At 45.4% G+C, this 26,941-nt stretch overlaps 1 protein-coding gene across 1 annotated transcript in view; it reads left to right on the top strand.

Moving 5' to 3' along the window:
• Window positions 1–26,941, top strand: part of MAPKAPK3 (MAPK activated protein kinase 3) — a 248,978-nt gene that overhangs the window by 162,932 nt on the left and 59,105 nt on the right. The window contains exons 8-9 of the mRNA XM_078661295.1: window positions 20,858–20,933; window positions 24,296–24,420. Coding sequence (XP_078517421.1) covers window positions 20,858–20,933; window positions 24,296–24,420 — 201 coding nt within the window. The remainder of the gene's footprint in view (window positions 1–20,857; window positions 20,934–24,295; window positions 24,421–26,941) is intronic.

The raw sequence follows: 26,941 nt of genomic DNA, 5'->3' as shown, positions 1-26,941 counted from the left end.
GAATCAAGTCAGTCATCCTGCACCTCCCGTTAAAGGGAACTGCAATTATTGTAAACAGCCAGGTCATTTTATAAACGAGTGTGCAGTTCTGAAACACAACATAGCTACCGGTAAGACTAAAGAAAGACCACGTCCGCCTAGACAAGAACAAGTTTCACAGACTCCTCAGCCACAGAATACACAACAGACAGTTACAGCACCGCAGCCTATTGCTGCAACACAGCATGTTACACAGCAAATGTATCAGTATGCACAGTCCGAGTATCCAGAGTACCAGCAGTATTCATGAAACAGCCTAGAGAGGGAGGTAGGCTTGCCTCTCATCGAGATACCTGTAGATCAAGAAGGTCCCTATGTTCACAGTCAAGTATTAGGGAAAGACAGAAAGTTTTTGATTGATACAGGGGCAAGTAGGACCACAATTAGTCATGCCGAAGTTCCAGGGGCTCCGCTCTCAGGCTCTAGAAATGTTTCCCTTGGATTTTCAGGAAAACCCATCGTAAATGAAATATCAAAGCCAGTTACTCTAGAAGTAGGTCCATTGTCCCGCACTACTGATCTGTTACTTACTAAGTCATGTCCAGAAAATCTATTAGGCATTAAAACACTGAAAGAGTTAGGTGCAGTTATATGTTGTTCCCCAGAGGGAATACGTCTGTTCCTACGTGACTTTAAGGGTCACTATGTATTACGAGATTTTGATCCCAGATTGTCTAATGTTCCGCAGCATTTATGGGCGCAAGGTCCAACTGATGTAGGTTACATGCAAATCACACCCCATCGTGTGACTCTCAAGCCAGGTGTAGTGTTACCACGAATCAGACAGTACAGATTGCCACCTGAGGCTGTAGCAGCCTTATCCAAAATTATTGACGAGCTCATCGCTCAAGGAGTAGTTGTAGAAACTGACTCCAATGTATGCAATTCTCCGATCATTCCAGTCATGAAAAGGACTGATCCAAATGCACCCCCAGTATATCGATTAGTGATTGACCTACGAGAACTTAACAAATGTATTATTCCTCAGTACCCAGTTGTCCCAGATATCTCTTCCCTATTGACAGCCATTGATTCCGAAGCCACGTTCTTTACTGTAATCGACCTCAAGAACGCATTTTTCAGTGTTCCCATTCATCCAGACAGCCAGTTTCTTTTCGGATTCTGTTTAAATGGAAGGAGCTATATGTTCACACGAGCTCCTCAAGGTTTCACAGAAAGTCCTAGTATTTATAGTCAAGCACTTAAGAGACAACTTGATAATGTTCACATGCCAACTGACACTGCCCTGCTCCAGTATGTCGATGACCTACTGATCACAGCCCGTTCTGAACGTGACTGCGAGCGAGCGTCACTGACGGTTCTGTATTTCCTAGCCGAGATGGGGCACAAGGTGTCCCCTTCGAAGCTTCAATTCTGTGTCCAGCAAGTGGTATACTTAGGACACTTACTGTCCAAGAGGGGTAGGCAGTTGACACCAGACCGTATCCAGTTAATAGCGAGTCTTCCTCAACCCAAGACCCAGAAGGAGGTACGTGCTTTTATCGGCCTCACTTCTTATTGTAGACAATGGATTCCTCAATATGCATTTCTAGCCAAGCCACTGATACAGTTAACGACACAGGAGGCAGCCGCATCGACTGTCCTCCCTTGGACATCTGAACATACACTTAGCTTCAATGAGTTAAAGAAAGCTTTATGCCAAGCTCCAGTTCTAGCTACACCGAACTACAGTAAGCCTTTTACACTTTTCGTCACAGAACGTGAAGGTACAGCATTATCTGTTCTCACACAAGATCAAGCAGGACAATACAAGCCATGTGCTTATTTTTCGAGCACATTAGATCCTGTAGCCCAGGCTCTGCCTGCGTGCCTCAAGTCAGTTGCAGCCACAGCACTAGCTATCAGACAAAGTGATTCCATAGTATTAGAACACTCCCTGACAGTACAAGTTCCACACTCCGTGGAAGTTCTTTTAAACCGAACACAAACTCAGCACTTGACAATTGCACGTTTAACAGGTTATGAATTGACACTGTTCCAGCCACACATAGAAATCAGACGCTGCAACATCCTGAACCCTGCTACACTGTTACCATCAGTTACTTTAAGTCCGGACACACACGACTGTGTGGAAGTAGTTAATATTACGACAAAGCCAAGACAAGATCTGACAGATATTCCGTTACCAGATCCCGACCTGACACTTTATGTGGATGGTTCATGTATGAGAACAAGTACAGGAGAACTAGTCGCCGCGTATGCAGTGACTACTGATACTGAAGTTATTGAGACACACCGTATTGACACTCTGTCCGCTCAAGCAGCAGAGCTAGTTGCTCTGACTCAAGCCTGCATACACGCCAAGAACCTGAAAGTTAATGTTTACACAGATTCACGCTACGCATTTGGAGTCGTACACGACTTTGGAGTGCTCTGGCAGGAGAGAGGTTTCATGACTTCTCATGGAACCAAGATTCAGCATGGTCTCCTTATTCAAGCTCTGTTAGATGCCATACACTTACCGACATCCATTGCTATCATGAAATGCAAAGCACATACGAAAGTTACTGACACTATTTCCCAGGGTAACGATCTAGCAGATCGCACAGCCAAGCTCACAGCTCAGACTCCAGACATTCCAGTTAACATGACACACACTCCAGATCCGACTACATGTATGACAGTTAAGGACCCTACTCAAGATGTCATAGACATACAGTTACATGCTACTCCCGATGAAATCAAGAAATGGTCCGAACAAGGAGGGGTCCAGACAGATCAAGGATGGGTGACGAAGGGTAGAGCCACATGGTTTCTCCCCGACTCTATGGTTCAAGTCATTATCAATACCGCACATAGTCCAGCACATTTAGGGGAAAAAGCTATGTTAGACAGTATCCAGAACATTTGGTTCAACAAGCATTTACGAGCTGCAGCCAAGCAGAAAGTCCGTATCTGTATGATATGTTGTCAGTTTAATCCAGGTAAAAGTGTCCCGGTGGAACAAGGGGGATTCCAGCCTCCTGACCACCCTTTTGAAGTCCTCCAGATGGATTATATTCAGATGGAGCGATGTCGAGGTTTCAAGTATGTTCTTGTAGTTGTGTGCGCTTTGTCCAGGTGGACAGAAGCATATCCAGTCCCAGATTACACAGCCGCGACCACTGCCAGGCAGTTGGTTCGTGAGTTCTTCCCCCGTTACGGACTCCCTAGGGTCGTATATTCTGATAACGGCCAGCCATTCTCCTCAGAGTTAATGAAGCACGTTTCCCTTTTGTTAGGATACCAGTGGAAGTTCCATTGTGTACGCCATCCTGAAGCAGCAGGTCTCGTAGAGAGACATAACCAGACCCTGAAAATTCGCATCGCCAAAGTATGTAAAGAGAAAGGTGTGGACTGGCTAGTAGCTCTGCCAGTCGCTTTGTTCTATATGCGCATGGTCGCACATTCCAGATCAGGTCTATCCCCGTACGAGGTCGTTTTCGGCCGCCCCCCTAACATGTGGGGTACTCCTAGACCCCGAAGTATTACCGATGTTTCAAGTAATATGCTGACAGATTACCTAGCTTCCTTGATGTCTGCCCTCAACTCTTGTCGTTCACAGGTTGCCGCCGCATTTCCAGACAATACCGAGGTGGCACCGCATGAAATAGTTCCCGGATCCATGGTCTTAATTCGCAATTTTGATCGCTCAAGTCCGCTGGAGCCTCGCTGGAAGGAGCCCCGACAGGTCCTCCTCGCCACCCGTACAGCCATGAAGTTGGAGGGTCGCAAAGGCTGGGTGCACCTTTCGCACGTAAAGAAGTTTTATGGACTGAAACCCGTCTCAAAGAACATTTCCCAGGATTTGAAGGACTGCCAAAGTACTATTCTTAAGGACTGTCCCGCAAAGAACAATGATACTGCACCCTCCCCGTTAGAGAAAACTCCGCAACAGGAGTATAAGTTGAAACTCCGGTCTAGTAAAATAAGTCAGCCAGTTTGATTGTCTAAGTCCTCCCCTAGGTGAAACGGTTAGACTGTTTCTGACATTTATAAAATAGACCCCCATAGTGAGAGAGTTAGTCAAAACTCAATCCGATGTATCGTTTTTCTAAGTTTCGTTTTATTTCTCAGCATTATGATTTCCTGCACCAGTTATGCATTTTACCTGTATCTTCCAGTTCCTCATGTAAATAAGTCTTCTAATGTTACAGTAGAGCACACGTTTAGTGATCTGCCTCCTCATGAACTCTCTTACCGCCTCGCTATGCGTAATAATACTTTTATCCGCATGTTACATCATTCACACCAGACCAGCAATGCCACTAATTGTTGGGTATGTGGTCGACTCCCCCCTTTCCAGATACCGAAGGGAGTTCTGCCACTCTTTCCTTATCCGTTTTCACATAATGGTTCGTGTGGAGCATGGTCCACGTTAACGTCATCCTCAACAGATATGTCTTTTCTTAACAGTACATGTTTCCCAGACAAGCAAGGTCTTCCCCACAGAACCGGGTTAGATCTAGAAAATGAAGTTTACAATTTAGGTAATTATTCTTCGAATTTCATGGTCCTGAATGTTCAATCTGATACTACTCCAGACTTACCTGCTATTTCAGTACTACCAGTCAAAGGCGAATTATGTGTCCGAAATAATGGTTCCGTACATGTAGGACATAGTGATTGTACTACTATTGTCAAGTATAGTGACAGTGGGAAATCTATTTTCAAAGCTTCACGTCATTCATATTTTATTTGTGGTCAAACCGCATATGTTCGTCTGCCCCTCGATTGGGAGGGTACCTGTTACATTGCCTTCCTACTGCCACCAGTTTTCCTAGCCCCATCTGATTATCATAGAAACACACATCTAGTACACATTAGACATAGAAGGGAGATCGAGTCCCCAATTGTCGATTATACTGAAACTGCTCTAGAACAGTATACAGATTTCAATAGAGGTTTCTTCTTCTTTATAGGCCCTATCCAGAATAGTAAGCTAATCCGCAGGTTAACCAGAACCCTTGAAGCTGTAGTAAATGAGACTGCCTCTGCTCTAGGTAACTTAACCGAAGAGCAATCTGCTATGAGATTTGTAGTTTTGCAAAATCGTCTCGTCCTTGACGTCATACTGGCCGATAGGGGCGGGGCCTGTAGAGTCATCGGATCTAGTTGCTGCATTTTCATTCCAAATAACGCGCCGTCTGTTTATTCAGCTATAACCAGTCTTCATAAAATTGCCCATCTGTTACACCAAGATCCAGGCACCTGGACATGGTCCGGTTGGTTCTGGAATATAGTTTCCGCCTGGGGATGGAAAGTCTTGTCCTTTCTAGGTATTGCAGTAGCGATCATATTCAGCTGCTGCCTCTGTATACAATGTGGCCCTGCGATTTGCGGCATTTGTGCTACATCCTGTATTCCTAGTATAACTCCTAGTCCCAAGTCCCGTTCTAAATCTAGTTCCAAGAAAATTCGAGATGAGCAAATGATACTGTATGAAATGATAGATGGTATCATGAATATTGATGTTTCCTGATGGAAACGTAGTGACAAGGAGGGAATGTGGAAAAGTAAATTTTGCCATGTTCTGTGTCCCTACGTGTCATCCATCATATGTTATGTGTGCATGATTAATATGCATATGTTATTCCCCATGTTTGATTAAAGACGCAAATATGGTTGTGTCCACCTCTAGTATGCCAGTTTCCAGTTCTCGTGAATAATACGAGTATCAGGCCTATGTAAAGTTACGTTGCCACGTTTCTCAGTGTGCACGTTATTCCATTGTAAAGTCCCCGTTTCTAGGCCTCAAAAGGGCCCGGACACCAGATTCAGCTCCTGTCTCCTGAAGCCCTCGCTGAGGAGCGATACAGCCCCCACCTGTATCCTCGACCCTTCACTTACTTCCTGCCTCACAATGCCCGGTTCAGGCTGGCTCTGCCTCTGAGTCTGCCAAGAGTATGTTATGATTCCAGTTATCAGTTCAGTCCTCCTTCTCTGCATTCCTAAGCTACTGAATCGCATCAATAGTTTCCGTCATTGTCTAGCTTTTACGTCTCTATGTAAGAGAAATACTGCATTTAATGGTCATTTAATATTCTTCATCACGCACTACATGTAGAATAATGCATGCTCCAGTCTTAGAGTCTGTTAGCCTTTCCCCTCCTGACTTCTAGTTTATATCAACATGTTCCCTAAACATCAGATACTAGATACTGCTTAGGTACATGTCGCCCTGACTCTCCAGACTTCAGTCTCTGCTCCTAGCACAGAGTTCATAGCCCCCAGCTTCTCCTAGTAACACGTCATTGCCAGTTTGCGCGCACCATCAGGTTAGAGGTCCCGGCTCCTCAGGTAGCCCCCTCCATGGTTTCCGCCCCATTCATGACATATTTTGTTACGTTTGCATCACATGTCTATGTATACGCCCTGTTACACCTCTTTTCACCCTTATCTTTCGCGACTGCTACGCGTCACGCTTTCTGCTCCACCCACTGCTACGCCTATTGCAATGTAATGCTATGTGTTTGCGCTATGTATATATGCTCATGTACTGTTATTAAAAAAGTTATCCTTCCTAGCCGTCATTCCCGATCCTGCCCCGGCAGCTGCCATTCTGTTCCCGTGCAGGTTGTCCTGTTCCTGTCCTTATGCTGTATTAAACCTGCAAAACTCCTACTACCTCGAATCTTGACTCTTATTTATTGAGCTATCTGTTATTCATTCATCCATTCAAAAATAGGGTATTATTTATTTATTTACCACAGAGTAGTGAGTGCAGAGTAGTGAGTGCAGAGTGCAGAGTAGTGAGTGCAGAGTAGTGAGTGCAGAGTAGTGAGTAGTGAGTGCAGAGTAGTGAGTAGTGAGTGCAGAGTAGTGAGTGCAGAGTAGTGAGTAGTGAGTGCAGAGTAGTGAGTAGTGAGTGCAGAGTAGTGAGTACTGAGTGCAGAGTGCAGAGTAGTGAGTGCAGAGTGCAGAGTAGTGAGTGCAGAGTAGTGAGTGCAGAGTGCAGAGTAGTGAGTGCAGAGTAGTGAGTGCAGAGTAGTGAGTGCAGAGTAGTGAGTGCAGAGTAGTGAGTGCAGAGTGCAGAGTAGTGAGTGCAGAGTAGTGAGTGCAGAGTAGTGAGTGCAGAGTAGTGAGTGCAGAGTAGTGAGTGCAGAGTAGTGAGTGCAGAGTAGTGAGTAGTGAGTGCAGAGTAGTGAGTGCAGAGTAGTGAGTGCAGAGTGCAGATTAGTGAGTGCAGAGTAGTGAGTGCAGAGTGCAGAGTAGTGAGTGCAGAGTAGTGAGTGCAGAGTAGTGAGTGCAGAGTGCAGAGTAGTGAGTGCAGCATAGTGAGTGCAGAGTGCAGAGTAGTGAGTGCAGAGTAGTGAGTGCAGAGTAGTGAGTGCAGAGTGCAGAGTAATGAGTGCAGAGTAGTGAGTGCCGAGTGCAGAGTGCAGAGTAGTGAGTGCAGAGTAGTGAGTGCAGAGTAGTGAGTGCAGAGTAGTGAGTGCAGAGTAGTGAGTGCAGAGTGCAGAGTAGTGAGTGCAGCGTAGTGAGTGCAGAGTGCAGAGTAGTGAGTGCAGAGTAGTGAGTGCAGAGTAGTGAGTGCAGAGTAGTGAGTGCAGAGTAGTGAGTGCAGAGTAGTGAGTGCAGAGTAGTGAGTGCTGAGTAGTGAGTGCAGCGTAGTGAGTGCAGAGTGCAGAGTAGTGAGTGCAGAGTAGTGAGTGCAGAGTAGTGAGTGCAGAGTAGTGAGTGCAGAGTGCAGAGTAGTGAGTGCAGAGTAGTGAGTGCAGAGTAGTGAGTGCAAAGTAGTGAGTAGTGAGTGCAGTGTAGTGAGTAGTGAGTGCAGAGTAGTGAGTAGTGAGTGCAGAGTGCAGAGTAGTGAGTGCAGAGTAGTGAGTGCAGAGTAGTGAGTGCAGAGTGCAGAGTAGTGAGTGCAGAGTGCAGAGTAGTGAGTGCAGAGTAGTGAGTGCAGAGTAGTGAGTGCAGAGTAGTGAGTGCAGAGTAGTGAGTGCAGAGTAGTGAGTGCAGAGTAGTGAGTGCAGAGTGCAGAGTAGTGAGTGCAGAGTGCAGAGTAGTGAGTGCAGAGTAGTGAGTGCAGAGTAGTGAGTGCAGAGTAGTGAGTAGTGAGTGCAGAGTAGTGAGTGCAGAGTAGTGAGTAGTGAGTGCAGAGTAGTGAGTGTGCAGAGTAGTGAGTGCAGAGTAGTGAGTGCAGAGTAGTGAGTGCAGAGTGCAGAGTAGTGAGTGCAGCGTAGTGAGTGCAGAGTGCAGAGTAGTGAGTGCAGAGTAGTGAGTGCAGAGTAGTGAGTGCAGAGTGCAGAGTAGTGAGTGCAGAGTAGTGAGTGCAGAGTGCAGAGTGCAGAGTAGTGAGTGCAGAGTAGTGAGTGCAGAGTAGTGAGTGCAGAGTAGTGAGTGCAGAGTGCAGAGTAGTGAGTGCAGCGTAGTGAGTGCAGAGTGCAGAGTAGTGAGTGCAGAGTAGTGGGTGCAGAGTAGTGAGTGCAGAGTAGTGAGTGCAGAGTAGTGAGTGCAGAGTAGTGAGTGCAGCGTAGTGAGTGCAGAGTGCAGAGTACTGAGTGCAGAGTAGTGAGTGCAGAGTGCAGAGTAGTGAGTGCAGAGTAGTGAGTGCAGAGTAGTGAGTGCAGAGTAGTGAGTGCAGAGTGCAGAGTAGTGAGTGCAGAGTAGTGAGTGCAGAGTAGTGAGTGCAGAGTAGTGAGTGCTGAGTAGTGAGTGCTGAGTAGTGAGTAGTGAGTGCAGAGTAGTGAGTAGTGAGTGCAGAGTAGTGAGTAGTAGTGAGTAGTGAGTGCAGAGTAGTGAGTAGTGAGTGCAGAGTAGTGAGTAGTGAGTGCAGAGTAGTGAGTGCGCAGAGTAGTGAGTGCAGAGTAGTGAGTGCAGAGTGCAGAGTAGTGAGTAGTGAGTGCAAAGTAGTGAGTAGTGAATGCAGAGTAGTGAGTAGTGAGTGCAGAGTAGTGAGTAGTGAGTGCAGAGTAGTGAGTAGTGAGTGCTGAGTGCTGAGTAGTGAGTGCAGAGTGCAGAGTGCAGAGTAGTGAGTGCAGAGTAGTGAGTGCAGAGTAGTGAGTGCAGAGTAGTGAGTGCAGAGTAGTGAGTGCAGAGTAGTGAGTGCAGAGTGCAGAGTAGTGAGTGCAGAGTAGTGAGTGCAGAGTAGTGAGTGCAGAGTAGTGAGTGCAGAGTAGTGAGTGCAGAGTGCAGAGTAGTGAGTGCAGAGTAGTGAGTGCAGAGTAGTGAGTGCAGAGTAGTGAGTGCAGAGTAGTGAGTGCAGAGTGCAGTGCAGTGCAGGTATGTGCAGTGCAGTGCAGTAGTGAGTGCAGAGTGCTGAGTAGTGAGTGCAGAGTGCAGAGTAGTGAGTGCAGAGTAGTGAGTGCAGAGTAGTGAGTGCAGAGTAGTGAGTGCAGAGTAGTGAGTGCAGAGTGCAGAGTAGTGAGTGCAGAGTAGTGAGTGCAGAGTAGTGAGTGCAGAGTAGTGAGTGCAGAGTGCAGAGTAGTGAGTGCAGAGTAGTGAGTGCAGAGTAGTGAGTGCAGAGTACTGAGTGCAGAGTAGTGAGTGCAGAGTGCAGAGTAGTGAGTGCAGAGTAGTGAGTGCAGAGTAGTGAGTGCAGAGTAGTGAGTGCAGAGTAGTGAGTGCAGAGTGCAGAGTAGTGAGTGCAGCGTAGTGAGTGCAGAGTGCAGAGTAGTGAGTGCAGAGTAGTGAGTGCAGAGTAGTGAGTGCAGAGTAGTGAGTGCAGAGTAGTGAGTGCTGAGTAGTGAGTGCAGCGTAGTGAGTGCAGAGTGCAGAGTAGTGAGTGCAGAGTAGTGAGTGCAGAGTAGTGAGTGCAGAGTAGTGAGTGCAGAGTGCAGAGTAGTGAGTGCAGAGTAGTGAGTGCAGAGTAGTGAGTGCAGAGTAGTGAGTAGTGAGTGCAGTGTAGTGAGTAGTGAGTGCAGAGTAGTGAGTAGTGAGTGCAGAGTGCAGAGTGCAGAGTAGTGAGTGCAGAGTAGTGAGTGCAGAGTAGTGAGTGCAGAGTGCAGAGTAGTGAGTGCAGAGTGCAGAGTAGTGAGTGCAGAGTAGTGAGTGCAGAGTAGTGAGTGCAGAGTAGTGAGTGCAGAGTAGTGAGTAGTGAGTGCAGAGTAGTGAGTGCAGAGTAGTGAGTGCAGAGTGCAGAGTAGTGAGTGCAGAGTGCAGAGTAGTGAGTGCAGAGTAGTGAGTGCAGAGTAGTGAGTGCAGAGTAGTGAGTGCAGAGTGCAGAGTAGTGAGTGCAGAGTAGTGAGTGCAGAGTAGTGAGTGCAGAGTAGTGAGTAGTGAGTGCAGTGTAGTGAGTAGTGAGTGCAGAGTAGTGAGTAGTGAGTGCAGAGTGCAGAGTGCAGAGTAGTGAGTGCAGAGTAGTGAGTGCAGAGTAGTGAGTGCAGAGTGCAGAGTAGTGAGTGCAGAGTGCAGAGTAGTGAGTGCAGAGTAGTGAGTGCAGAGTAGTGAGTGCAGAGTAGTGAGTGCAGAGTAGTGAGTAGTGAGTGCAGAGTAGTGAGTGCAGAGTAGTGAGTGCAGAGTGCAGAGTAGTGAGTGCAGAGTGCAGAGTAGTGAGTGCAGAGTAGTGAGTGCAGAGTAGTGAGTGCAGAGTAGTGAGTGCAGAGTAGTGAGTGCAGAGTAGTGAGTAGTGAGTGCAGAGTAGTGAGTGCAGAGTAGTGAGTAGTGAGTGCAGAGTAGTGAGTGCAGAGTAGTGAGTGTGCAGAGTAGTGAGTGCAGAGTAGTGAGTGCAGAGTAGTGAGTGCAGAGTAGTGAGTGCAGAGTGCAGAGTAGTGAGTGCAGCGTAGTGAGTGCAGAGTGCAGAGTAGTGAGTGCAGAGTAGTGAGTGCAGAGTAGTGAGTGCAGAGTGCAGAGTAGTGAGTGCAGAGTAGTGAGTGCAGAGTGCAGAGTGCAGAGTAGTGAGTGCAGAGTAGTGAGTGCAGAGTAGTGAGTGCAGAGTGCAGAGTAGTGAGTGCAGCATAGTGAGTGCAGAGTGCAGAGTAGTGAGTGCAGAGTAGTGGGTGCAGAGTAGTGAGTGCAGAGTAGTGAGTGCAGAGTAGTGAGTGCAGAGTAGTGAGTGCAGCGTAGTGAGTGCAGAGTGCAGAGTACTGAGTGCAGAGTAGTGAGTGCAGAGTGCAGAGTAGTGAGTGCAGAGTAGTGAGTGCAGAGTAGTGAGTGCAGAGTAGTGAGTGCAGAGTAGTGAGTGCAGAGTGCAAAGTAGTGAGTGCAGAGTAGTGAGTGCAGAGTAGTGAGTGCTCAGTAGTGAGTGCTCAGTAGTGAGTGCTGAGTAGTGAGTGTGAGTAGTGAGTAGTGAGTGCAGAGTAGTGAGTAGTGAGTGCAGAGTAGTGAGTAGTAGTGAGTAGTGAGTGCAGAGTAGTGAGTAGTGAGTGCAGAGTAGTGAGTAGTGAGTGCAGAGTAGTGAGTGCGCAGAGTAGTGAGTGCAGAGTAGTGAGTGCAGAGTGCAGAGTAGTGAGTAGTGAGTGCAGAGTAGTGAGTAGTGAATGCAGAGTAGTGAGTAGTGAGTGCAGAGTAGTGAGTAGTGAGTGCAGAGTAGTGAGTAGTGAGTGCAGAGTGCTGAGTAGTGAGTGCAGAGTGCAGAGTGCAGAGTAGTGAGTGCAGAGTAGTGAGTGCAGAGTAGTGAGTGCAGAGTAGTGAGTGCAGAGTAGTGAGTGCAGAGTAGTGAGTGCAGAGTGCAGAGTAGTGAGTGCAGAGTAGTGAGTGCAGAGTAGTGAGTGCAGAGTAGTGAGTGCAGAGTAGTGAGTGCAGAGTGCAGAGTAGTGAGTGCAGAGTAGTGAGTGCAGAGTAGTGAGTGCAGAGTAGTGAGTGCAGAGTAGTGAGTGCAGAGTGCAGTGCAGTGCAGGTATGTGCAGTGCAGTGCAGGTATGTGCAGTGCAGTGCAGGTATGTGCAGTGCAGTGCAGGTATGTGCAGTGCAGGTGAGTGCAGTGCAGGTGAGTGCAGTGCAGGTGAGTGCAGTGCAGTGCAAGTGAGTGCAGTGCAGGTGAGTGCAGTGCAGTGCAGATGAGTGCAGTGCAGGTGAGTGCAGTGGAGTGCAGGTGAGTGCAGTGGAGTGCAGGTGAGTGCAGTGCAGTGCAGGTGAGTGCAGTGGAGTGCAGTGCAGGTGAGTGCAGTGCAGGTGAGTGCAGTGCAGGTGAGTGCAGGTGAGTGCAGTGCAGGTGAGTGTAGTGCAGGTGAGTGCAGTGCAGGTGAGTAAAGTGCAGTGCAGGTGAGTGCAGTGCAGGTGAGTGCAGTGCAGGTGAGTGCAGTGCAGGTGAGTGCAGTGCAGTGCAGGTGAGTGCAGTGCAGGTGAGTGCAGTGGAGTGCAGTGGAGTGCAGTGCAGTGGAGTTCAGGTCAGAGCAGTGCAGGTGAGTGCAGTGCAGTGCAGGTGAGTGCAGTGCAGGTGAGTGCAGTGCAGTGCAGGTGAGTGCAGTGCAGGTGAGTTCAGTGCAGTGCAGTGGAGTGCAGGCGAGTGCAGTGCAGTGCAGGTGAGTGCAGTGCAGGCGAGTGCAGTGCAGTGCATGTGAGTGCAGTGCAGGTGAGTGCAGTGCAGTGCAGGTGAGTGCAGTACAGTGCAGGTGAGTGCAGTGCAGTGGAGTGCAGGTGAGTGCAGTGCAGGTGAGTGCAGTGCAGGTGAGTGCAGTGCAGTGCAGGTGAGTGCAGTGCAGGTGAGTGCAGGTGAGTGCAGTGCAGGTGAGTGCAGTGCAGTGCAGGTGAGTGCAGTGCAGTGCAGGTGAGTGCAGTGCAGTGCAGGTGAGTGCAGTGCAGGTGAGTGCAGTGCAGGTGAGTGCAGTGCAGGTGAGTGCAGGTGAGTGTAATGCAGGTGAGTGCAGTGCAGGTGAGTGCAGTGCAGGTGAGTGCAGTGCAGGTGAGTGCAGTACAGGTGAGTGCAGTGCAGGTGAGTGCAGTGCAGTGCAGGTGAGTGCAGTGCAGGTGAGTGCAGTGCAGGTGAGTGCAGTGCAGTGCAGGTGAGTGCAGTGCAGTGCAGTGCAGGTGAGTGCAGTGCAGGTGAGTGTAGTGCAGTGCAGGTGAGTGCAGTGCAGTGCAGGTGAGTGCAGTGCAGGTGAGTGCAGTGCAGGTGAGTGCAGTGCAGTGCAGGTGAGTGCAGTGCAGGTGAGTGCAGTGCGTGCAGTGCAGGTGAGTGCAGTGCAGGTGAGTGCAGTACAGTGCAGGTGAGTGCAGTGCAGGTGAGTGCAGTGCAGTGCAGGTGAGTGCAGTGCAGGTGAGTGCAGTGCAGGTGAGTGCAGTGCAGGTGAGTGCAGTGCAGTGCAGGTGAGTGCAGTGCAGGTGAGTGCAGTGCAGTGCAGGTGAGTGCAGTGCAGGTGAGTGCAGTGCAGTGCAGGTGAGTGCAGTGCAGTGCAGGCGAGTGCAGTGCTGGCGAGTGCAGTGCAGGCGAGTGCAGTGCAGGCGAGTGCAGTGCATGCAGTGCAGGTGAGTGCAGTTCAGTGCAGGTGAGTGCAGTGCAGTGCAGGTGAGTGCAGTGCAGGTGAGTGCAGTGCAGGTGAGTGCAGTGCAGTGCAGGTGAGTGCAGTGCAGTGCAGTGCAGGTGAGTGCAGTGCAGTGCAGGTGAGTGCAGTGCAGTGCAGGTGAGTGCAGTGCAGGTGAGTGCAGTGCAGTGCAGGTGAGTGCAGTGCAGGTGAGTGCATGTGAGTGCAGTGCAGGTGAGTGCAGTGCAGTGCAGGTGAGTGCAGTGCAGTGCAGGTGAGTGCAGTGCAGGTGAGTGCAGTGCAGGTGAGTGCAAGTGAGTGCAGTGCAGGTGAGTGCAGTGCAGTGCAGGTGAGTGCAGTGCAGGTGAGTGCAGTGCAGTGCAGGTGAGTGCAGTGCAGGTGAGTGCAGTGCAGGTGAGTGCAGGTGAGTGCAGTGCAGTGCAGGTGAGTGCAGTGCAGTGCAGGTGAGTGCAGTGCAGGTGAGTGCAGTGCAGGTGAGTGCAGTGCAGGTGAGTGCAGTGCAGGTGAGTGCAGTGCAGTGCAGGTGAGTGCAGTGCAGTGCAGTGCAGGTGAGTGCAGTGCAGTGCAGGTGAGTGCAGTGCAGTGCAGGTGAGTGCAGTGCAGGTGAGTGCAGTTGAGTGCAGTGCAGGTGAGTGCAGTTGAGTGCAGTGCAGTGCAGGTGAGTGCAGTGCAGTGCTGGTGAGTGCAGTTGAGTGCAGTGCAGGTGAGTTCAGTTGAGTGCAGAGTGGTGTGTATTGACAATGTAAATGACAATGCCATTTATTTATGATTTAAAGAAAAAAAAATGTCATGAGCAATGCCAATAGCTCTACCTTTAATGATGCCGAGACCATTGCATTGGAAATGCTTGTTCTCCATGTCTTTTCCAAAATGTGCAAATCCTGCCCTCACCTGCTTTCTCCTTTCCCTCTTCAGCAGCTTATTTTACACTTTTCTGCTTCCTCCAACCTTAACTGTACTGAGAGCTACTTATGTTCAATGGAACACATTGAGAGCTACTAACAGTAGTGTTGTATAATTTCAATTTTGTTATATGTATATTAGTTCAACCAAGCAACATATATCTAATTCAATGAGCTGGACTGCACACAGGTGATTTACCTAAGATTGGCTACTGACTACTAGGCAGGTTTGGAGAAGATCAATCCAATCACAAAGTTGATTCCATCTACCCTCTATTGTGCTCTCCTTTTCACTCTAATGTCACATCTAGAAGCTTGAGAAAGCCTTAGAGCAGGCAGCATAAAGCACTATACGTGCAACTATCATAAAATAACTCCTCTCAGTCTGTGTGTATTGGTGACTTCATGTAAGATTATTTACATGTATGGGTGCCAGTAGGTCAGTGTGCATTGGGGGACTTTATGTCTGCTGCTCTGCATATGTGGATGTCCGTGTGTCCGTGTGTGTGTTGGGGTGTGTCTTTGAATATCTGTAGGTAATTTACTCGGTCTGCATATTTGACTATACATATCATATGTAAAAGTAGTGTGTTTCTCTGCTCTTTACATGTACAACACACAAGCCAAATCTATAGGTTTGGTCAGCGCGTATTTTATTATGAGCAAAGAAGTAGACTTGTGGTAGGCTGTTTGGGGAAACAACCTTTACAACGCAACTTTTACAACGCACTACCATTACAACGAAACTTTTACAACACAACATCCATTACATCGCATGCCATTACAACGCAACCATTACAACGCATGACACTACAACGCATACCACTACAACGCATGTCATTACAAGGCATAACATTACAACGCATACTACCCTTACACTATCCAACACTTACCCTACTGTTGCACCCCCTGGAGTTAGAACAGTAATTTTTACCCCTACACTATCCAACACTTACCCTTACTGTTGCACCCCCCTGCTGTTAGAATAGTAATTTTGTACCCCTACACTATCCAACACTTACCCTACTGTTGCACCCTCCTGGAGTTAGAATAGTAATTTTTACTCTTATACTATCCATTACTTACCATACATGAAATGTAATGTTATGCGTTGTAATGGTATGCGTTGTAAAGGTAGTATGCATTGTAATGGAATGGGTTGTAAAGGTAGATTAAAAAAATTTGTTGTAATGGCATGCGTTGTAATGGAATGCGCTGTAATGGATGTTGCATTGTAAAAAACGCGTTGTAATGCCATACATCCGCTGTTTAGGATGCAGATGAAATCCGATTTCACCGAAAATTATTTTTCAGGCCGAGGAGAACTTTATTTTTCATGAATGGTTCTGGATTGGTGTTGAGTTAAACACAGTCAACCGACATATGTTTTGCTCTGGCAGGAAACGTTTTCAGTGCAGTTCAGAGGCTAAAACGTTATAGGTCAAGAGGACTTCATGGTGGTAAATGCTAGGTTAGGCGTGTCTTATCCATCGAAGAGAACAGGGATCCAGCCTCACCATCGGGTATAGAGTCTGCTCATCCTGGTTTTCTGGTTCGTATGTCAAGGAGCAATATGCACCTGGATCTCAACCTTTTATTCCCTCTCCTGTTGCTTCTAACATGGCAATGCTCTCGTGGGGACAGCTCGAGACCCTTCCCCTATGCTTGTACATTCAGGAACATTCTTGGGACATTCCACAGCAGCTTCCTCCCCCCTCTGCAGCTCCTTGCAGGAACTGATGGAACCTTCAGTTGTCAGTCACTTGCCTGTAGTTTAAAAGGTCAGCACTTCTATATCCCAAGTTGTTGGGTAGTTTTTTCCTGTTAGCCTTGGTAATGACCCAACTCGTCATTTCCCCTATTTAGTTTCAGGATTGCTCACATAGACTTGGGTATGTTTTGTGTGTGAGTAATGGTGCTGTAGTTCCTGTTAAACTCAGTGCTAGTCATTTTCTGGTAAGTCTCGGGAGCATGCTGGGGTTAAAGCAGGGTATGATGGTTTTCTCGTGATAATTGTCAGCAGTGGATAGCTCTAGAAACTTGACATAAGAATAAAATACAAAAAAATAGGTCTCTTTTATTCTCATTAAATAAATTGGGTAACCACGAATCATTGTGCAGATTGTTGCAAACCCCCGCCTGGCTGCCTCATCAGAGTGCTTTCAGATTCTCCCCCTCATTACATCCCCTCCTTTCATTCTTCTGGGAAATTGCATCAGGGCTGCCTACCAGCAGTGTTTATGGCCAGCTCAGATGTTTGACACATCATGGAGAGATTCTATGTTCCTCTTTCTGGGAATAATACAATTTAGTTGTGTTTCTGTCAACTTTCCGTATTTCTTTCACCTACCAAATACTTACTTTCGTTTTTTTTAAACTGCAACATATTTTGCAGAAATATTGAAAATAGCATTGTTCTCTTGGGCTTAAACGTTTATTTTTTGATTTTTGTTCTATGCCAATGCATTTTGCCTTCTGGCAGTTTTGGGACAGGAGAGAAAATTCATGCCATATGGACAGTAGCTCAAGCATAATCTTCCATATGTGAGACGTAGTCTTAAAGTGGTTAGTTTGTGGTCCATTACTTTTACCAACTTTGTCCTTCCCCACTTCATTGGACCTACAGTCCTATCCTATTGTGTTTTGTGGATTTTCTTCAGAGTTGGGACGACTTTCACATCTAGTCACGAACCGGTAACGCCAACATTCGAGGAAAAATAGAGGGCTGGTATTATATCCATCAATGATTAAACAGCAATAGCTGGGCTTCCCTCCAATTCCACCCCTCTCCATGCATAAACATCCATGTGTAGTAAATAGGTAAGTAAAGAAAACACTTTGGCATAAATGAGGGCTGGCCTAGCACATTTGCTGAACTAGTATTTTATCTGTCTAAATTTTCTCCCCGGCTATAAAGCCCTTGGGTTTGCCCCTGGAGGATAACTCTTAACACCCTGGGGTAGCAAGGGTACGTACGCTACCTGATTTATTTGGGCAAGTAGTACAGAAATCATGTCCAGTCTCCTAGACATCAATTTTCTTCTGACCCAGTGATCTTGAGATTTCCTCCCTACCCAAGAGGTCCCATATTTTATATAACCACTCTCTAAAATAAGAGAGTCAGTGTTAAAGAAAGCATCTTACCCCTTCTGCAATGTAGGTGGTGCGTCTGTTTCTCTAATAATGTTAGGAATGTGGAAACAGTGAATCTGGGAATAGTAGTAGCAAACATGCTGTCGGTTGAGTCAAGGATCCCTGCCCAGTACCTGTGTATCGGTGCTGTAAAGGATGAGGTATGGTAAAGGAGCCCTACATCTATGCCTGCACCTCTCTGACCTCCGGGAATCCCACACATGAAGCGTGACATTTGTTTCATACCAGTACAATGCAGTTTTGAATGTAGCTTCTTTCCCTGCAATGTGCCCAGAGCCAGACTGTATCCTTGAGAATATTTCTTCCTACTTGTCTTCTGTTGTCCTAACTTTATTTGACAGTGTTTCTGTCCTGGGGGTATATCTGTTATGGGGATATCTATGAGAACTCTATAAGTCTTGGAGATTAGGGTTTTTTCATCTTTTTTCATCAGAAGCCATTTTTCTTCAAATAGTAGGAAGTTTAATAGAATGATAAGTACCCAGTGCCGTATTTGATAATGAAATCGCTGCACCTCCGGCAAACCAGTTGAAATGGGAAGCAGATATCTGGTCTTGTTGAGTGGAGATATTTAGCATCTGGCACTTTTGCAAGTTGATGCTAAATCCCAACACCTCATCATTATGCTCTGATTGATTCTTCGAGGGAGGGGACAACTGAATGGGGTTTGTCACAGAACACATGTTGTCTGCATACATAGTCAATTTGCATTCATCTCTAATGATCAACTGGCCACTAATGTTGACATTGGTGTGCACCATTTCTGCCATTGAGTCCATGGTGAGAGCATATAATAATGTTACAAAGGTGCCTCTCTGTCCGATTGCTCTTCGCCCCCATTGACCTTATCACATGTAGTAGTGTTTTAGTATCCACATAGGAGATTTTCTTGGAATCTGGAACCAAAGCCAAAAGCTTTTAGCTTTTTGCCCAGGAATTGGCAGTTGACCTGGTCAGGTGCCTTCTCAAAGTCAAGTGCATTCATCAGGTATTTTTGTGTTCTCTGAATGTCCTCTGATACAGATATTAACTTTTTTGTATTGTCCCCCGCCAGGGATGAAGCCTGAGTGGTTACAGTTAATAAGACCCAGAAATATAGGCCCTGCCTTGGCTTCTAAGACACCTTTTTGCAGTTTTGCATCTACATTTAATAAGTACATGGGTCTGTAGGAGCTCCATAGAATGTAGTGCTTGGCAGGTTTGGAGATCCCAGTAACTATGGCCTCCTTCATAGATTAAGTAATTGATACAGTATTTGAGAATGAGTTGAATATCTGTGCAGAATATTTTGTAACGAGCATTTTGAAGGTCTATAAAATACTATGGATTTACCTACCTTAAATCATGCAACACTAGAGATCTTTTCTTGTGTTTTAGTGTGTTGTTCTAATTGTTCTGCATGTTTTAAGCAACAATTTCTCTGTCTCTCAGCTCTGCAAGCACGTACCAGCAGAAATTGGGCTTAAAAACACATCATCCACCTGGTATCATTTATTACAGAAGGTGCAAACGATCCTTGCCATTTCAGTGTTGTCATTTCTCAGTGTCCCACCCTTGTCTCTAATGGTTTCTTTTCTGCCCTCACTACTTTAGGTTTCATCTTATAAGCCAACAGTTTCACAGCCCTGTTCCCCCTCTTTAGTAATTTTGTGTTGTTCTATACTGTGCATTTTCAGTCTTCTGATAATCTGAGCCCATTACCCTTGCCCTAAATCTATGCCAAATTTTAGTAGATCTAATCCTCTTAGATATCCCTTCCAATTTCTGCAGTAGGGATTTCAGATGTTCCTTGATTCGTGTCTTTTCCTATTTCACTTAGCAAAGGCCAAGACAAAGTGGTCTCTTATCTGATCTTTCAGAACATCCTAGTGAATTCTGTTGAATAAATCCCCATTATCATTGACAGTTATCTATAAACTAATACATTCTTGTTCGTTTATCTGATGAACTAGTCATGCATTAACTTATCTTGTAACTACCAGTGGCCATAAAGACAGGTATGTGTGGGAACGAGCATTCTCCCTAAATTGGGGTGTGATCTGAGAAACCTCTATGGCCTTTGTTTCTGGGTCAGGAAGCTTAGAGGATGCAACCAGAAAGTGATCCATGCTAGTTGCTGAAAAGAATATGTAGTCATTTTGGTTAGGGTGCTGAGTGTGCCAGATGTCCACCAATCCCATGTTACATAGCTACTCCTTACCTTTCCTGAAAGTGAAGCAGTGTGTCCAATCCTAGAGGATCTGTTCTCATTTCTGTCATGTTAAAATCTCTTCTATTACTGTGTAACACTAAGATATGTGCAATAGTCTCTTTAAGGAACCATTTTTGTCCTCTACAAGGTACATAGATATTGGCCACAGTGAATTTGCAGGCACCCATTCTGAGCACCACAGCCAAGGGTCTGCCCAAATTGTCTGGTATAACTTTATCATTTCACACAGGGACGTGTGAGATATAAATATTGTGACTCTTCCTGTGTTTAGGGGCCTAGGAACAAATCCTCTATGGGGAAACAATTACATTTAAGACCGAACCAATCTATCTTCAGCAAATTAGTTTCCTGAATTAGACCACAGTTCCCCTTTTAACTGATGTGATATATTTAACACCTCCAGATATTTTGCCAGAGTTTCAAGGACCTCAGCATTAAAATTAATACATTTCACCATGAAGCTGCACAGTCCATGAATTGCCACAGCCAACAGTCACTTGTAAATATGCACTGCACCGTCAAATCCGTTGCTTACCCAAGAGCTTGCTAGTTGAGCCTTTCCACTGTGGATTTTCCCCCGCGACCTCACAACAATAGTAATAACACAGCAACACTTCAACTAATAACACTGTGTACAAAAATACCCATAAACAAATGTAATATGGGATTCCTCCCTCCACTGTAATACCCTTCCAATCTGGCCCTATACCTGCTGGTGGATGAATTGTACCTTTTTCCACAGGGTTGATTTTATGGAGTGAACTTTTGTGGGTTGCCTTCATCTGTAGCTGTTCATTGATATTTGACAGCATGAAGGAGTGTGCAGGTATCTACAGGCATAAAAAACAACAAGATGATTGAAGGAAGGCTTGAATTAATCTCGGCCGCGGGGACCCATTCCAGACCATCATTTTTTGGCCACTTTGATGACTCTGATTTTATCTGTGTGCTTGTATCACCTGGTGCCTAATTGTCCGGAAAATGCAATGCACCCTATAAATATTGTTCCATTGAAATTTCCAAAATAATTTGAACTTAAACACTTTTCATTTGCCTCTAGAGTTGTGCACCTTTGTTTACCTGGGTGTGCGCTTCGGTATGTATTAGGAGGTTCTGTGTCAGCTGGTTGCTGAGGTGCTATGGGTTGATGTTTAACTTATACTAATATACTAATATTTTCTGTCCTCTAGCTCCAGAAGTCCTTGGCCCTGAGAAGTATGACAAATCCTGTGACATGTGGTCCTTAGGAGTCATCATGTACATCCTGTAAGTTTCTGCTGGGCAGAGGAAGCTGTAGACTTTGCATTGCATCATTTTGTGGGTAGATGGACTTCTAAGGAAGGAGTACTTGTTACCTCATTCTGCTTGTGACACAGAGGGTATAAGATCCATCATGACTCCTGTTGTGTACAGCTGTATTCTGCATTAAATCGTAACTCCTGTTATGGATGGCTTCACTCTGTATTAACTCATAACTCATGGCATGGATGGCTGCACTCTGCAGTAACTCATAAGTCCTGGTGTGGATGCCTAGACTCTACATTATATCATAACTCCTGGTATGGTGGCTACACTCTGCATTAACTCATCACTTTTGGTATGGTTGGCTGGATTCTACTGTAACTTCCACTACTAGGGATACTTTTGGGAAGGGAAGTGGAATCCTTCATTGCCTCAACAGCTTTGGAGTCGCAAGACAATTCTGTATTGGATGATGCTACTGTGGGTAGAGGAAGTTCAAACAACACTGATTGGGTTATAGATGTGGTTGTATTATTGTGATGTGACTTTGAAAGCGAAATGGAATGTGAAAGGTGCTAACTTGCTATCTGGATTATGGAATAGGAGACTATGTGTTGATGAAATTTGAAGGTGTTGCAGGTCAGTACACAATTGTATTGACTCTTTTAAATAGGGCGATCATAGACGGTTTCCAGTTGGCCTGCTGTTATCTTGTCTCCACAAAGCCCATGTTCTTATACTGCAGAGTAATCACATTGGATGTCTTCAACGGATTATGCATCTTGAGAAGGAGGCCCCCGATGACATAATAGAGAATGGTTAAGGGGCCGATAAGTGACTCTTCATGCTCTGAACTTTATTGACCAAATAGATTCAACTGCAAAGGAAGGAGAATGGAAATTGTTTCCTGTCATTCCAGCATAAAATGTCGGTCCATCAACAAATTTTCACATGCTAAGGTGGCAGTGAGCCAGGTTATGGAATTCATAAAACAATATAATTTGAGTTTGTAGGCTTCGTATTAATCAAGACGCCTCATTTGTAGAGTGCTCCAAACTGTTTTAGCATTAACAAACCATGGTGATACTGCCTACAAATGAAACAAGTAAAGTACATTACTTTACGTAGAACAAGAGAAACAAGGCATTAAGAAGTTTGGGATCAAAGATGATTATTCATAAGTTAAGTGGACATTTGTGAGGTCTGTGGCTGGTGAGCCAGTACCAACAAGGTTCCAACCCTCATCCATGCTGATGCCTATATTGTTGCTATAAGCCTTTAAGTCAGCACAAAGAGCAGGAAGGAACATACCACTTGAGCTATTCTTGGCTTTAAGTGTTATTCCATTAAAGTTCTTAAATAATCATTCAAAGAGATTTAAACAGGTAGCTCTAACAGACAAGGCCAACCAGTGAGGTTATCGCACATGAGGTATAGCACTTGTTCTATAGCACTTTTCCAGTGCTATAGAACAAGTGAAGTGACCTGGAGGTGATGGATTAGGTTTTTCTTGAGACCAATATACTGTAGTCCAACCTTAATCCAACAAAAAATATAACTGGCAATACTTGAAAGATAATATGAGGCAAGAGGGAAAAAAGCAATTGGAATCCCTTGACTCCGTCACTGAAGGGCCAGTGATAGGGCAACATCTTTTTTACCGCCATAATTGTTTACCAGTAGGAACAGTAAGGGAAGTCTTACTCACTTGGACAGAAGATGGGGTCAAAAGGGGTTTTCTGCTCCAATAACTCTAACCTCAATGTTTTCCAGGTCAAGATCACCTACTAATGCCCATCCGTTCCTGTTTCTTTGCCATATCTAGTGGTTAATCAAATCACTAGCAACTCAAAGGAGATCAGCTTGTTTGTAAAATTGGAAGGCTCAAGGACCAAATAGGTGCACAAGAGACTCGAGTTTTATCTGACATATGTTAAGGGACAGTGATAACCTGTGTCAAGACTTGCCATCTAGACCACAGGGTTTACATTGAACAAGGGAATGGAGGCTGCATGCAGCTCGTTCATTAGAAAGGATGCAAACCACTGATATACCATGACACTTGACCCCAGCCCTGGATGCAATGATTTTCTGTGCCAAATGCTATTGACATTATTCGTCATAAGGTCACATCCAAATTGACTCACATCCAACTGGGACTTGAAGCACCAATCAGGGGAGGAAACCCAACCTGGAAAAGATCCTGATGGTCATTTAACTCCAGGGGCCTTATTACAACAAGTGCCCCAGGGGCGCAACAGGCATTTGCGCCCACTTTGCGTGCCCGTGGGGTACTTTTGTATCACAGAAGTGGTGCACATGCTTGTGCGTCCCATTCTATAATACCGATAGTGCTGGTACACTTAAAGCGTCAGCGCTACCTTCAGAGGGTGTTCCCTCATTTGCATAGGGGTTTGCCCTATGCAAATGAGGGAATTCCTTTGACTCTGCGCCCGCGCCATATTATTACAGAAGAGGGCGCAGAGTCATAGGAGCCCTCAGGAGGCGCACTGACAGTGCGCCATTTAAAAGGTGGCGCACTATCAGTGTGCTTCCTGACAGCAGCCCTCTGCAGGTTTTAAAGAGGATCCCATGGACCCCCCAGACATCCCCTTGCAGGCGGATGCAGTCACTGACTGCACCCACTTGCAAGCGGATCTCTAAACCCCTTTGAAAGTGCAGGCGGATATCGCCTGCACTGTGAAAACACCGAGCAGCTGCTCCGTATTTTTACATGAAAGCTCTTCCCCGGGGCAGCGCGATTTCAAGGCTGCCCTGGGGGCAGCGCTTAAATCATATTAGGGCGCATTGTGATTGTTTGCACCCGGCGCACCTTTTAAAAGGTGCGCCGGGCGCAAACAATCACAATGCATAATACGGCCCCAGGTGTTCCCTAAGCTGTGAGGCTACAAGAAATGCAAGGTCTTTGGTCATAGAGAAAAAAGCTAATTAAATTAGGCCTCAATCTCGATGTGTCTGAAGGACACAATACAGATTTCTTTTGGAAAGGAGAGCGGGTAGCACATTTAAAACATTTATAGGGATACTTTGAGATTAAAGTGAATGATTAAGAGTAGTACCCAAAACACGACCTACCTTAAGCCTTCCTCTGTATATTCAATATGGTAAAAACACATGAAGACCTTTCCAGGTCAGGTGATTATGCTTACCACAATAATCCCAGTGTGATTACATATTTTATGGCTTGTGAGAGGCAGTGATTTGGGGAGAAAAAAATTAGAAGCCAATAGTCATAAGTAATAGTAGGCAACTGGATATCTAAGGAAGAGAAATTACCACTGCTCTGAAGAGGTGTGTTGAGGTAAGGTGTATTACACTCATATTCAGTTATCTGACTAACCTTTTCTTACCTGTGTCTTTTCCAGTCTCTGTGGCTTTCCCCCATTCTACTCTAACACAGGCCAGCCCATTTCTCCAGGGATGAAAAAGAGGATCCGCATGGGCCAGTACGAGTTTCCAAAACCGGAGTGGTCGGAAGTATCAGAAGAAGGTATGGATATGAAAATGTATGGAGGGGCATTGTATTTGTATTCTATTTCCCTTTGAGTTAGATTTGCATGTTTTCTACATTGTGTGATTCTCTGTGCGGCTGGTACCAATTTAGAATGTGAGACTCACCAGGTTGTCAGTACTGTCGCAAAGCAATATCATAGGATCGCAGGTTCAGCATTGATAATCATGCCTCAAAGCCCTTCAGAAATGTTCAGAATTTGGGAACTTGTAAAATCTCCATTGTGTCACTCTCATGTTACTCGGTCAATCAATTGTGAGCCTGAACCCCTAATCTGACTGGTACACTGTCCCCAAATGCAACTCTTTAAATATGGGAACTGTCGTAATTGGTATCACAGTGACCTTGAATTTGGAGGCCGGCTTATGTTTACAAAAGGTTTTTTTTCAATTAACTGAGTCTTTTCCCCAGATGTTCTGTTACTAGCAGCCAAAACCTAAAACAGGTTCCGCATCCCTCCTTGAGGCTGAGAGTGATATTGTCTCTGGCTAAGCTAAGACAATATTGTTACATCTCTATTTAGTACTCTGTGGAGTGTCTCGGTTCTGCCTGCTGGGAATTATCATAGTCCATCAACGAGACAATTTTAGTTTTGAGTGTGCTTGATGTCCAAGATGTAATATTTCTCCAAGGGAATGATGGTGGTTCCAGGGCTTTAGAACTTTGGAAGCATGTATCTAAAGCAAGTGAAATTGAACCAGAATCCTATATTACATAGAGTCTTAGCTTTAGTAGGATTAGCCCAAACAAATTGGTCTACATACATGGTCATTGTAATACTTTGGTCAGTGATACACCAGCCTTATGCTAGTTTCAGCACCGACAAATACTAAATGCACAGAAAACACTCACATACATCCATACCACTTCACTTACAGAAAACATCTAAACATTCAAGACAGTCTTTGTAGACAATATCAGCCTGCAAATGCAGATAAACATTAGATTGGTAGAGTGCTAAACCTAGTCGACTCAAGGACCGCAGTGCTGACATGTTGGTAGAGAAAGAACCTTACCTCGACATTTTACTTTTTCATGACCATGAAAGACCACATAAATGCCCATGGCTGCATATACATTGCGCACTGTTTTACCGCTGATAGCGGGATAGATAAGAATGGTATTTGCACTATGCAAACTTGGTGAAAAATCCAGACTCCACTATGTCACCTTAGGTGGATCTTTATCTCAAACTGAAGCTAAAATCATAAACCCAATGACATTGCAATGTCAGTGAAGCAGATTTGCCCCACAGTCACGACAGAGAGTCATTTCAAACCATAAAGGTTTATTATCACATAAGTAAAGATACAATCTCAGATCAGTACATTCAATCATAAATGATAATCGCCTGGCTATATCATATTTGTAATTCTGTCAGTCATATAAACAATGCAAATGTGGTTATCTAGTGGCAGAATAGGTAACATAACTGTTCAGTTCCCCTGTACGGGAAATATCCTATGCTAATCTAAAGTGACCGTTAAGGCTGGGGAATTCATAAGCAGCAGGCATCAGCAAAGATAGAATCTCAAATTAGACCAAATGAACGTTCTTATCAGGAGAAGTGAAAATGTCCTTGCGCTTGTTAGGAAGGTTATGAGTAGAAATATAAGGAGCATTGAGTCTCAAGAGAGGGCAAGAATCGCCCTCTTGCAAAGAGGCACAGGAACAAAGCAAGTCTGATTAACTAACATTGGTGTCACACAGTTAAACTTGCAATTTCATCGAAAAGTTACGTCCTACAGGTTCCCAGCAAATAAGGACCAATAAAAAGCCAGTGTTCCCAATCAAATCAGTGTCTGCCGCCTTCTCACGTTTAATACAATGCCAACTTCTTCCATCGCATCAGCCTTCACGATATCACACAAAGGAGTATTTCACCTCCAATCCTCTCATCCTAGGCAGATACTAGGAATCAACATCCAAACAATTAATTGAATCTAGACGACCTTCATACTCTGAGCTAGCAAGGAATAACATTTCTAAATGAGAACTAGGTGACTCTTATGCCTCAAACAGTAAATGTGTTATGTACACCAAGCAAATATAACATTCATTTCAGATTTGAGCAAGTCACCTAAGTCTACTCACAGCAATGTTACAATGTTAAGGTGCACAAGCCAGTCTAAATATCTGATTAATTTGGGGGCATTTTATCAAGACAGGCGATACAAAACGGCGATAATGAGCTTGATAATATGCTCTATTGAATTCCAATTGAAGCCCATGTTAAATGTGAAGGACATCTAACATGGGCTTCTATTGGAATTCCGTAGATCATATTATCAAGCCCATTATCGCCGTTTTAGCGGCAGTTTTCTGCCGCTAAAACGGCGATAATTTTATCGCCTGTCTTGATAATATGCCCCTTCGTTTGCTATATCAAAATACTAATTAAAATGTAGAACAATGTATAGAGTAATATGTGAAATAACACATAACTCCTGTGTAAAATGATTAAATCATGCAAGCAGTGGTTACGCGGGTTACAAATTAA

Source organism: Lissotriton helveticus, chromosome 9 (genome assembly GCF_964261635.1).
Source record: "Lissotriton helveticus chromosome 9, aLisHel1.1, whole genome shotgun sequence".
Lineage (NCBI taxonomy): Eukaryota > Metazoa > Chordata > Amphibia > Caudata > Salamandridae > Lissotriton > Lissotriton helveticus.
The sequence above is the reverse complement of the archived record's forward strand: the minus strand, read 5'-3'. Positions and strand labels throughout refer to the sequence as shown.